The following is a 13182-nucleotide window of genomic DNA, read 5'->3' as shown; positions in this document are numbered from 1 at the left end:
AAACCAGACTGTGCAGACTGATAGGTAGGTTAACAGTAAGTCGGGTTAGTGGACAACTTGAGGCACGAGACCCACCCTTTATTTTTGTCTGATGACTCTACGAAAATCTTTGTTTTATTGTTACCAAGGTTAAAAACAAATACGTTTGAAAATGAAATCGTATTTGTGTTTCTATTCTTTAATTTAAAAAATAAATTGTGAATCTCTAATGCTAATATTTTTCCAGATCAATAAAATAATATTGTTTTTCCAGGAGCCTCCCCGAGGCCCCTCTTCTTTGAATTTATGTCATCTAACAAACTAATGAAGATGCATGTTATAATGGATCCCTTCACTTCAGGGGGTGATTATGTAACTTTCAGAAATCATTCCACAATCTTAGAACAGTCCTTCTTCAATCAGCCAAGATATTCAGTCAATAAATGCCATTCCATGTGATCATTACTATGGCTGCCAAACTGTGCAATCTTAAAATGGGGGGGGGGGAAGCAAGGAGGGTGAATATCCAGGATAAGACCAGGTATTTGGGGGCAGGAGGCTTTTCAGGTAGACTGGTCAGGGTCTACCTAAGTCCATTCCTACCTGGAAGTCTTCATCGTTGTCTTAAGCCTGCAGTCAACGACCATCGTCCCCCTGAGAGTCTGAAACCTGAAACAAGCATATTTCTTTAAGCACCTTTGCAAAACTGCTTAATTTTCCATGAGAGCTCATTGCCTTGACCTGGCTCCTGGAATTCAAGAAAAGGGTGGAAAGTCGAGTCCAATAAATGACTTTCAGGAACTTCAAACTTCATTATTTCTGATGGCAACCCAACGCGTTTTCCATTGTAAAAAGGGGGGGGGGGGAAGGCCAGGTATCTTGTGCTCCAGTAGCTCTTTCTGAGCGAATGAACGCACGCAGTCCTCTTTACCCTGGTTGAGAGCCTCACATTCTGTATCTTGTTGGCTCAGACCGTCTTTGTTTCAAGTCCAGCCCCTGGTTGAGGGTCAGCTAACAAAAGACAGAATGAGGTTCAAATTCTTTAATTAGTTTTGTCAGTGATTCTCTGTGGTTGGCAAATAAAAGAAATACTTTCTGGGAGATCAGGTTCTCACACTGGAACTTTGGACAGGATAAAGCACTTGAAAGGCCAAGATCGTTTTCAGCCCATTGTCCTAGCCTGTCTCTGAACTGGGCTTTTGCTAAAGAGCTCTGGAGCCAAAATTTTTATGTCATCCCCAAAATCATGGCCCACAGGTACCAATAAGAATCTCTCTTTCAGATATTAAAGCACAGAGACCTGCCGTCTTAGAAGGGCTTCACGAAACAGTGAACTCCGTGAGCCAATTGGGAGAAAAACAGTTTTTGTTGGTGAAGGTTTGTGAATGAGCACCGTCTGGGATACAGATTTCCTGAAATGCTCAGAGGTTGAGTCCTCCAAAGTGAGAGCACTTACAGCAGGATGAGGGCAGCTCACCAAGGATGCTGGAACTCGCTTAGAGGTCAATGTTGAAGGTGGAGGGAAAAAAAAAAAGGAAAGAAAAACTTTCAAAGAAGCATCTTTGGCATGACCATGCCCTTTCATACCAGAAAGTTCTATTCTTTAAACTCGATGTAGGTCCTTCTACGACTGACCACATACCCTGATACAAAGGCAATAACTAACCTTAAAACTATGCAACTTCGTTGATATGGCCATGTCCCGAGACAGAAATTCTTCGTATAGCACAGGATAAAAACAGGATTCCAGTTTTATCTCAAAAATGGGACACTGCAAATTCAGGCAAAACCCACAAAGGAGAAGTGACCATGTCTTTCCGGCTTATGCAGCAGCTGGAGCATGTCTGGAAGGAACCACACCCGCTGCCTCTTCTCTGACTCACCCCCTCCTCCCTCCTTAGGGAATACCCGCCTCACTTCCTGAGCAGGAATAGGTTTCATAGGGAGGCACCTATTCTCTGCCCTCTGCGTCGTCGGGGCACGGGGCAGGGAGAAGGTGTCCAATCTTACCCTTTCACAAATGTCTCTCTTGGGCAGTCTGACTTTCCTCTAAAGGCCTCTAACAAACCCAGATCATACATTCAGTTGAGGGGGAAGTACTTGATTTCAGTTGAGGGGGAAGCATTTGATTTTCCTTTGAACTTGACTGTCTAGGAAAAAAAAAAAAAAAATTCCTTGGCTAAAATAAGGGTACAAATGAACTTATCTACAATACAGAAATAGAGTCACAGATGTAGAAAACAAACATGGTTAGCAGGGGCTAAGGAGGGGAGGGATAAACTGGGAGACTGGGATTGACATAAACACACTACTGTATATAAAATGGATAACTAATAAGGATCTACTGTATAGCACAGGGAACTCTACTTAATACTCTTTACCAATATGGGGGAAGAATCTAAAAAAAAGAGTGGATATTGTAAGGCCAACTGGCCCGAGGCAGGGGAACACAATCAGATTCACAGGTTGCATCAGACCGAAATTCTCCGGACCACCCAGTTCCAGAAACTGCCCTGGAGACATTCCGGACCACCCAGTTCCAGGAACTGACCTGGGGACTTTGAACCCAGCCCAGCCTTCCCGCCTTTCGAGGGGCGGGACTAATGGTCCCCCAGGATACCCGAAAAGACCACCAAATAAGGAATACCCTGCGCCCTCCCAGATTCACCACACCCCTTTCCCTTCTTCCCCTATAAAATCTTGCCCAACTCTCGCCTGGGTGCGACTTCTCTGGCCCCTTTCTCTCGGACCAGCGAACCTGGCCCAGGAGCGCTCCCTAATAAAGCTCATTGAAGCTTTCCTCTGTTTCACGGTGCCGTTTGTTAAGATCCGGCCTTACAGATACATGTATAACTGATTCACTTTGCTGTACACCTGAAACTAATACAACATTATAAATGAACTATACTCCAATAAATTAAAAAAAAAAAAAGTAATGCCTTGGGAGTATCCCTTCAGACTTGAGGCACCAGAGGACTCAAAACCATCTTGGGACCACATCGTGTTCACTGAATGAGAAATTCAAACATCAAGACAGAAAACAAGAGCAAAGAGAGAATAGAGAAAGTAGGCATTTGTTTACCACTTTTGGAGCAAAGGCTCATCAATACCTGTTTCTCCCACTGGAGATACGTATTTGACGTGACCATCAAGGGCTGCATCCACCGAGGTCACCCACATCATGTCATCCGTAAGTTCCATTCCCAGCCTGCCGTATCTTGGGAGTTTTCTTCCCAGTGGAAGGGATCAGGCACTTGTTTTATATTCAGAGGAACACTGAGATACAGGCGATTTCTTTTCACAAGGGCAAAGCACTACACACGTAACTTGTAGAATATTCAACTGCACGGTGACTTTTCTGTGTTATTATCTGCCTCTTAATCCAACACACTGGACAAATGTTCCCAGAGGGCAGAGAAGACAGAACTTGTAGCTCACTGATGGGCCCTGACAGCTCTCCTCTTTCGTACCCTGCCCGCTGGGCCTCTGGTTATATCCGCAACGGTTACTTTCTGAACCCAGTGGTATTTGTGACTCTGCCCACGATGTCACCCGTTACTGATGTCTGCACATCAGGCTGGCCTCTTGGCTGCAACAATTACCTCCCCGTGCCCCAGTTCTGCAGCAGGGTTGGAAGTTTTCGTGCTGGGTCTTTTAAATTATTTCTTCTGCCTCCCCTGCTTTGGATTGCTCGAAAAAATAGCAACTAACAACAGTAAGGCTGTCTTAAATTTGCCCAAAAGAAATTGCCTGGGACTTTTCAGAGGCCACATTCAATTTATGAATAAATGAAATGGATCTTCTCGACCAGCCATGACAATAGGCACTGGCCTACATATTCAGGGCCTGAAAGAAGTTGAGGCAATGGGCCTAATGAGAAGCAGTCAGCGAATCTAATGAGAATCAGACAGAAGGCCTAATGAGACATTTAACATGCTCCCCCTCTCCCTCCTCTTCTGTTCGGTTTTCATGGGAATCTGTGTTTGGGGAGCTCAGTTGCACTGGCTACAACAGATACATATGGCCCTAGTGGGGTGATCCAGGAAACCGTAGAAAGGCATGGAGATGGCCAGGGATGGGGGGAGGGTGAACTTGGAAAATATACCCCCAGGCCATGATAATGTGGCAGGGCGGGGTGGGGGGGGGTTAGCTGTTTCTTTTACCTATATTTTAATTGTATCTATGCCTTTTCCAGAATACCATAGAGTCATTGAGCTATTGGTGATGATACAGTAAACAGGCAGAGATTTCAATCTCATTACATCACTGCTTAGAGAGAAATCAAGAGGAAAACTATGCAGGGCTGTTTCTGTGGCTGACGGTGGCCATTCAGAGAACAACGACTGGAATGTAGGTGCTGCACAAAGGGGGATGCCCGGAATAGAGTCCTGATGAGGCACCGTTCCTTGGAACACTAGGTATTTTCATTTGTTGACCTTGGATGGAGGTGGCAGCTAGAGAAATAGCAGGAGCACAGACTTTCCTGAGTTACAGCTCTGCGTGTCAGCTACCTGTGCTGGCGGTATGCAAAGGAAATACGTATGTGTCCCAGCCACCGTTTGAAATGTTGTCTGACCCATGGATCTATCGGTTTTGTAGTATAGCTTGGCTTTGACAGAGTAGGCAAGATTTCTGTCTCACTATTTAGCTTGCAAGCCCAAGAAATTTGCACTGGTCCTTGTTGCCTGCCTATCCCGTAACAGTCTCTGTGGATACACATACTCTTTGTTTAATTTGCTTGCCCCAGTACGTGATTGAAATGCAACTCTATCCCTCTCTCTAGCCACCTATTTATTTATTTATGACAACTCTTCTTTTGGTTGTCAAGGTCTAACTTCCACTGGCCCACCTATATCTTGAGTTAAGGATCTGAAAGTAAATGAAACAGTCTTGTTCTTTAGTGGCGCCACCTAGTGGCCTCACATGGCAACACAGTCTCAGCAGTTAAATGACTAAGGATTTAGAGATCAGATTATCACCTGGGTTAGTGGGGCGTGGACAGAGCAGATGTGCACCAGCATTAATATGTTCCAGGTACCAGGCTCAGAATTCACATATTTCAGCTTTTTAAAACTTTACAAAAATTCTATAGAGTAGATGATATTATTCTTGAAATGCGGCTGTTCATATTACCTAAAATTTCCTGTGGGCAGAGGACTGTGCTAGATGCTTTACATAACATTGCCTTGTTTTTCCTAATAATGATATTATGAGGTGTGAATTATGTGGTCTTTTGAGTCTAATTGCTTGGATCTGTAATGGGCTCCAGCCCCTACTTGCTGTGTGACCTTGAACAGATTACTTAACTTCTCTGTACCTATAGTAACAGCGATATAGTAATAGTACATAGCTCATAAAGTAAGCACTTGTAAAGTGTTTTAAAAAGTGTCTGACACATAGTAAGCATTCAATATATACCAGCTAGTACTATTATTAATAATAGCAGCCACAGCTACTGCCTCAGTGCAACTAAACATTGCTGGACAAAAACCCCACTATAATGACTGGTCTCATACATTTCATGTCCATAAATCTCAAATGGACACTCAACAGTGCTAGACCATCCTACATGTATTTCCTTTCCATGTTCACTTTTAAATTCCCCCAAACAACTATTTCCCACTCCTCTATCCTCATATCATTTACATCATGACCACTTCCACACTCAGCTGATGAACTTGCCTCATTATTGAGAAAACGATTAGCTAGGAGCTTTTTCATTTCTCCCCAGCCATATCTGCTGACCTACCTGTTCTCCGCCCTCTGTCTTTCATAAGGGATGAAGTTCCCATTCCCATCAAATGGTAACAGCTCCAGTCACACACACACCTGGATCTCATGTCCTCTAGTCTTTTCAAAGACTTGGCTCCTGTATTTGCTAAATCATCACAATTTCCCTTTCTCCTGGATCACTGCCATCAGCATACAAACATGCATCCTTAAAATAATCCTGCCTCGAGGTTATAACCCCTCCAGTTAACTCCCATTTTCTGCTCCCTGTTGTTCTAGATACAATGAGGATAAAAAACAATTCATTCTAATAAGACCTCTATTTCCACCAAACCCATCAGCCTGCCTTGGTCAAGGTCACCCATGACCTCTATGCCACCAAATCCATTGGCGGCCTCTCTCTCCTGGCTTTACCTCTCAGCAGAATTTAATGCATCTTCCCTGAGTTGCTGGGACACCAAGCTCGCTCTCCTGCTTTCACTCCCCACTCACCCACCTTCTCAGAGGAACCTTCATGTGTGGATGGGCTCACCTGAGAGCTCCATCCTAGCCCTCTTCTACTCTCTATCTGTATCTTTAACTTAGGAAATTCACCCAGATCCATCACCTTAAATATCACTTTCATAAAAGTTGAAACAAGATCTCCCCAGTCCTGCCTTTCCTTGAAACTCCAGATGCAGATACCTCCTCCTGACTTGTCATTTCCATTGGAAACATACTGGTACCTCAAACTGCCACAACAATAATTTTGATACCATCTTCAAACATGGTCCTTGTCCAGTTGTTTTTTTTTAATCGTTTGATTTTTGGTCTTTTTTGTCAGTAAGCAGCATGACTGTTGACCAGTTCGTCATGTCAAAAGCCTGGGAACGTCTAGGAGGAGACTTCGATGCCGCTTTTCCTTTCTCGGCCTTAAAAACATGCTCTGCTTCTGTCCATGGCTCCCTACATGGACATTTCCCACTAGCAAAAACCAGTCATTCCTTACATGGCGGCCAAAGTGTGTCTCCTAACTTACCCTGATCTCATCCCACACATTTACAATCTACTAGCCATGCAGCAGTTACAGACGTTATCTGAAAATATAAATCAGATCACTTCCATCACTTCTCTCCTTAAAACTATCCGATGGCTTCCTGTCACATTGTAACTTAGCCCAAATTTCTCACTCTGGCTTTCAAAACACAATAGAGTATCTTTAAGAAAAATGACATGAGGCTTTTTCTTAATTCTGAGAGTTCTCCAGTAACTTTCCAACAAATTCCTTTCTTAACCTAAGTTAGCCAGAGTCTTAGTTGCTTACAGTTGAAGAACTATAATTATATAGCCTGGGACTAGAATTCCATTGAATGTCTGGCTCTTCACAGGAAAACGTTTGGGATGTGGGTAAATTATGGACCTATCAAGCAGATTGTGTACGTGCGTGTGTGTGTGTGTGTGTGTGTGTGTGTGTGTGTGAATGTGATGAGAAGGTACACAGGCACTCACACACATAGTGATACTTAATACGAACTTGTTGAATTGCTTTGAATTTGACTTATAATTTCTCTATGAAATCTGCCTTCTCCCAAACCTCAAAAACGAAACAAAACAAAACCCTCCCATCTTGTCCTGGAGAGGAAAAGAACTGGCAAATAAAGGCCTTTAGTATGAGACTAGGGGACAAGAGGCACATTGCCGAGGGCCCATGATACTTTTAGGAGCCCTCAAAAATGTTTTACGTTCTTTTTAATCAGAAGAAAAACATAATATAATAATAATGAATATATAATACTGAATACAACTTGTATTATGTTCATCTTTATACTAAAGCAGTCATAAAATGTAATTTTTAATATTTTTTGTGGAGGAAGGGGTCACTGAAGGCAAATATGCTGGAAAGGCCCCCATGAAGGTCGTACTATTGTCCTGTTCCTGGAAGCCTTGCTCTCTGCAGAAAAGACTGGGGAAGGGGCTTCGGGCTTTCTGGTCCCACTTGAATTTCAGTGATTGGGGAAGGCCAAATGAAACCCAAATGGACACAGAGAAGCAAAAATAAGAGGCTTTCCGCTACATTTATTTTTTTGTTTGTTTAACAGACACTTATCTAAAGCTCACTGGATGCAAGACACTATTCTAATTGCTTTGCAATCACTAAGTCATGTAATCTACTGTCTCCTGGGTGAATATGAAGTGAGTGTCAAACACCTTCGCTTAAGCTCCGCTAGGCTACTTCCTTCTTAAGGTGGATGTTCTTCCAGGACCAAAAGGAATGTAAACACAGAATTTCTGAACTTGTAACTGCAATGTAGCAGGCATGAAATAGCTGAAAAACAACCACCAAAAAACTGTTTTTAAGCTTAAGCTATAGTGTCCAGTGTTGACATACTTATAATGTCCTTAGTGATATCCATCTTGTTTCAGGAAAACAGAAAGAAAAGAAAGAAAGAAAGAGAGAAAGGAGAAAGGAAGAAAGAAGGGAAGGAAGGAAGGAAGGAAGGGTGAGCTGTGAGCAATCTGCGAGTGTCTTGTGTCTTTCAAGGAGCTCCCTCACCCTAGAAGATGTCCTCCAACCTACCTTAATGAAGACCAATCTCCAAGTTTTCCCCAAATATGAGATCAAGTTAAACATGTGTCACGTCAGCAGGTCACAGCACAGCAACGCCTGTCACCCCGCATTCTCTGGAGGTATGCACGTAACGTGTCATACTCACATTGGGTTTATATTTACGTGTGCCAGTGCCCATCAGTGATTAAATTAACTGTTAGAAAAACGTAAATGTGATCCTTTTGTAGTCTTTTTCTTTTCTTTTCAATGAATTCCTCTCAGTGAAATTTCAAGCTGAAGCATCATTTGAAGCTGAGCTTTTGTGAAGCCCACAGTGAACCAGACTTGCTCTGGCTGGAGAATCAGATGGGAAGCAGCTCTGCAGACCATCCCATCTCAATCGTGGATGCTCAGCAAGCCAGGCGGCTTTCTAGAAGATCCCAACACTCGGGCTCTACCCAGACTGATGAAATCAGAGTCTTCCGGATTGGACCTGGGCATCAACTTCTCTAAAACCTCCCTAGACTATGCTGGTATGCAGCCAGAATTCAGAAAAAACACTGATTTCTGTTTTGTAAATAAGTTCATTTGTACCATTTGTTTAGATTCCACACATAAGCAATATCACGATACTTGTCTTTCTCCATCTGACTTATTTCACTCAGTATGACAATCTCTAGGTCTGTCTGTGTTGCTGCAAATGGCACTATTTTTCTCTTTTTTATGGCTGAGTAATATTCTATGGTATATATACACCACATCTTCTTTATCCATTCATCTGTCAATGGATGTTTAGTTTGCTTCCATGTTCTGTTTGCAGCATGTAAATAGTGCTGCAAAGAACATTTTTTAAATTATGGTTTTCTCCAGATAGATGCCCCCAAAGAGAAACAGAGTCACAGATGTGGAAAACAAACTTGTGGTTACCAAGAGGGAAAGGGGGGGGTTGGCAAATTGGGAGATTGGGATTGACACGTATACACTACTGTATGTAAAATAGATAACTAATAAGGACCTACTGTATGGCACAGGGGGAGAAAAAAAACAAACAAAAAACACTGATTTCATACCAACTGAGTACTAGGACTGCTAACGTCCCAGCTCTTTGTATCAACGGGGTGCTCTACAGCTGTGGCCTCTTCCATGTAACCCTACGTTTCTCTGTCTTTATTCTGGGACGACTTTTTAATTTAAAGTGATTATCTACTCAACTCACTAGTCCTAGTTTCAAAGTCATTTGGGAATTAGATCCTCATTGAAAAAATGTCTTAGAACCACAGAAAGGCTACTGAGAGCCCAGGGCTGGATCCCAGGACAACTGAGAGGTCCCCTAGGAGTCAGGATTGAAGTGCTCATTCACCAAGACACCAAGAGCAGCATCACCAAAGGGCAGTCTGCACCACTGTCAAGGCAGGGAATAAAGCAAGTCAAGGGATCAATGCAAAGAATACTGGTTTAGGGGGAAAGTGAAGATAATCATTTCTGTCCAACGAAGATTTCTTGAGGACCTACTGTGTTCCAGATATTGCACCAGGCACTGTAGGTACAATCCTACTGCCTAGGAGCTGAGGGATTAAGGAGGAGATATCATCAAATGATTTCAAAATTACATGGGAAGCTATGAGCGGAGTGAGAAAGGATATTTGGTCCCAAGTGATGCCTGTGAGTAGAACTTCTAGAACATACAACCTTACACAATCCTTGAGAAGTGAATGTCAGTGAAGCAAGTTACGGATGCCCTGGAAGTGGACAAAGCAAGGGCCAGGTGAGAGGTGGTGGGACCAGGACAGGACCAGTGCCACTGTGGTAAAGGTTGGTGTGAATGAGCAGAGTCAAATCATCAGAACTTCAGGACTGACGGGATGTGTGGCTTGAGTGGGAGAGAGTAGACTCTAAATTAAAAAAGTCAGGCGCCGGGAGAATGCTGCTCTCGGGACATGGATTCTGAAATGGGTGGAGACGGGCAGTCTAAGAACCACATGAGGGTCAGGGGTGCCAGCTTTTCATGGGGTACCAGCTGTGTGGCTCAGGTGGTGCAGCCTTGAGTGGTCAAGCTGGATGAGGCGTCTGCAGAGAGTGAGGTGGAAAGCTAGGTGCCTGCGTCCTTCCCTTTGATTCTGTACTTTACTCATCGCATTGACAGTTGGGATTAGTATTTTCCTAATTCAATTGTTTTTGTAAATCCCCATTGGTCTGATGATTGATTACAGGTGGCTATAAACTAAGACATGGTGGAGCGTGGCTTAGCCTCCCCTTTCTCCTTCCCTCAGCAAACCAGAGGCCTGGAAAATCTTGGGGTTGCCTTGGGAAACGAAATGCACTCTAAACGAGGAGCTCAAGGAAGGTGGAACCTTTAAATTAACCTCCAGTGGAAACCCCAGCCTACTTGTTATGGTCATTCTTGGCACCAAAGACCTCCCATATTGGCTCAAATCCAGTAACACAAAAATGGTAAAGTTGCAGGACAGAAAGTTGGCATGGACCCTGTGGTGATTTCCCTGTCCCACTGACTCCCCTGCCTTGGAATTCTGTCTAGACTTGGCTTCAAGGCACATTCCTTCAGCGTTCAGTAGGCAGGGGTGTCCGGCTCTTGCAATGTGTACATGATTTTAAAAGAACTAAGAACAGGCTCTCAACCACTGCTTTCTTTTTTTTTTTTTTTTTTCCAACCACTGCTTTCTAAAGGTCAAATCTCACTGCTCCAAGTGTGAGCGGGAAACACAAATATATTCCAGATCACACAGCCCACAGGTGCAGAAGGGGAGTTCTGCAAATTTCATGTGCAGACTGGCGGGGTCCTTTCTTTGAGTCTCCAGATGCACAGGGAATGTTTTATGTACAGGAAGACAGAGGCTACACAGGGACAGCTGGGCTTTGGAGAAAAAAAGTATGGACATGTAGTTAACTCTACCACATATCCCCATACTCAAGCCACCAAGATAGGAGGGAGAAAGGAAGCACGCAGGGGGGTTTCATCCACACGTTCATTCCAAAAATGTGGAGTGTTTACTATATGTCAGACGTTTTCCAAAGATATTTTCCTGCCTGTGACAAAGTTGCTCACACTAGAGAAATGTGTTTCTTGCCACTTAGAAATCACTATGCAATTCAGGGAGTTAGACGATCGGCATACCGTTTGCCTTTGATTAATGACATCACCAGGAAAGTGATTTTATGACTTTCCTTTTATCTAACTAAGCTAGTCACTTTTCATAAATGCCCTGGAGAGAAACATACCCTGAGAAGTGGGTTTCACGAAGGAAGCAACCTGCCTGAAGGAGGTTGGGAAATGTCTAATTGAAGGGCAATTATTGGTCTCTCTTGTTCTCGAACAATTGCCAGGAGGCTCTTGCCATGGACAGCCATGGTCTTCAAATTCTCCACAAATAGAAATGCAAACCATTTTATGTGATGGTTATAGTAATGATGATGATGATGATGATGATATGATGATGATGGTAGAATAGGCTAAGGAAAATATTGAAGGAGGTAAGAAGAGTGAGAAAAAAGCACAATAATCTAAAACAATAAGGTGAGGGCAATGTTCATGGACATGGATACCAGGGTATCATTCATTCAGAGATATTTATTGGGCACCTGTTATTTTCAGGTCATGCTAGGTGGTGGGGATATAATAATAAACAAAGAAATCATGGAACTTGCATTATAGTGATGGAAGAGAGAAAACAGAAACAAAACAAAACATAGGATGCCAATTGCTGAGATAGAGGAAGAGGTATGGGGGAGGCCATGTGTGTACATGTCTAGGGGTGGGTGTTAATATGTTTAATGGTGTTGGAGAAAGAGACTCCTAGAAGATAACATTTCAGCTGATTCCAGTGGCTAAAGGGAAGAGTCATTCTTCGGGCAAACAGAGCTGATTCTTTGACTTCCTCAGCATTTCTTTTCCTAGACTTGGAGCTGAGCTGGTATACCCTTCATGTTCAGTATCATCAGTTTCATAGGGAACACCTTTTGATTGTGGTGGACTGAGACACAGGGAGAATTTACCACCAGTGCCTACCTTCTGTGCTCTCCTCCGGCCACGTCCCAGATCTCCTGCTCTGTATGCTACATAGCTTCTGAGCTATTCCCTGCTTCTTCCCAAAATGTCAAGAAACCTATCCAGAGCTTGTGCACCAATCTCTTCAAAATAAGGCCATGGGGTTTGTTAATTCAGGTCAAGGAGCTGGAAAAGAATAATGGTAGGAAGCTGGCAGGCTTCCAGAGTGGGTGTAACTCTTTGGGAGAAGTGGGCCGTGAATACTTTCTTTGTTCTTTTCCCTCCTTACATTGGATTGGGTGTGTGTGTGTGGGGGGGGGGTATTTTCATTTTTAGTATCAATGATACGGAAGAAACTGGACTCCATCCTCTTACTTGGATGTGCCTTGTTAAAGTGGGTAGATGTCTTTACCTTTAAGCTAAGTGCACCCTGCACACAATTTGCAGTCTGGCCTTGGCTGTCGCTGTCCTGATTAGCGTCCCAACCTTGGGGGCAGGAGTGACCACACCATGTGAAAAAGGAGGGTACATGACAGATTTCCTGAGCAGCTTACACACCTTTCTCTCTGCTTTGCCCCTTCCTCGGGTATATTTAGGTCCCACCTAATAAGATTCGACAGTCTAGGACATAATCCTATAGTCAGGCAATTGGGTAGCTAAGCTGCTTTAGAACCCTTGTCTCAATAATCCTTTATAATTGTATAATGTTTTATTTGTTTGTCAAAGTTCTCTCCTATTTTCTCACCTGTTCTTCACAGTACAGTTGTTAGAAAGCTTGTACTATTTGAAAATCTCTGTTTTACAGATGAAAACTCTGGTCTCAGGGAAGCTGGGTTGCTAGTCCAAGGACATGAGAAGGTCATTTGGGAGCCCTGAGTGACATCTAGTTCTTCCGACTCTGAATCTGTTGCTCTTCAGCTGCATCTTAAATGTGCGGAACCCT

The 13182-nt window shown here is 43.4% G+C and overlaps 1 protein-coding gene across 1 annotated transcript in view; it reads right to left on the bottom strand.

Moving 5' to 3' along the window:
• Nucleotides 1-582: 582 nt before the first annotated feature.
• The window catches only part of SUGCT (succinyl-CoA:glutarate-CoA transferase), a 775307-nt gene continuing 762707 nt past the window's right edge, over nt 583-13182 (bottom strand). Inside the window, exon 14 of the mRNA XM_060305063.1 lies at nt 583-648. Within this exon, the coding sequence (XP_060161046.1) occupies nt 593-648 (56 nt within the window). The 3' untranslated portion in view covers nt 583-592. The remainder of the gene's footprint in view (nt 649-13182) is intronic.

Source organism: Globicephala melas, chromosome 9 (genome assembly GCF_963455315.2).
Source record: "Globicephala melas chromosome 9, mGloMel1.2, whole genome shotgun sequence".
NCBI classification, from domain to species: Eukaryota; Metazoa; Chordata; class Mammalia; order Artiodactyla; family Delphinidae; genus Globicephala; species Globicephala melas.
Note: the sequence above shows the minus strand (reverse complement) of the source record. Positions and strands in the feature narration are given on the sequence as shown.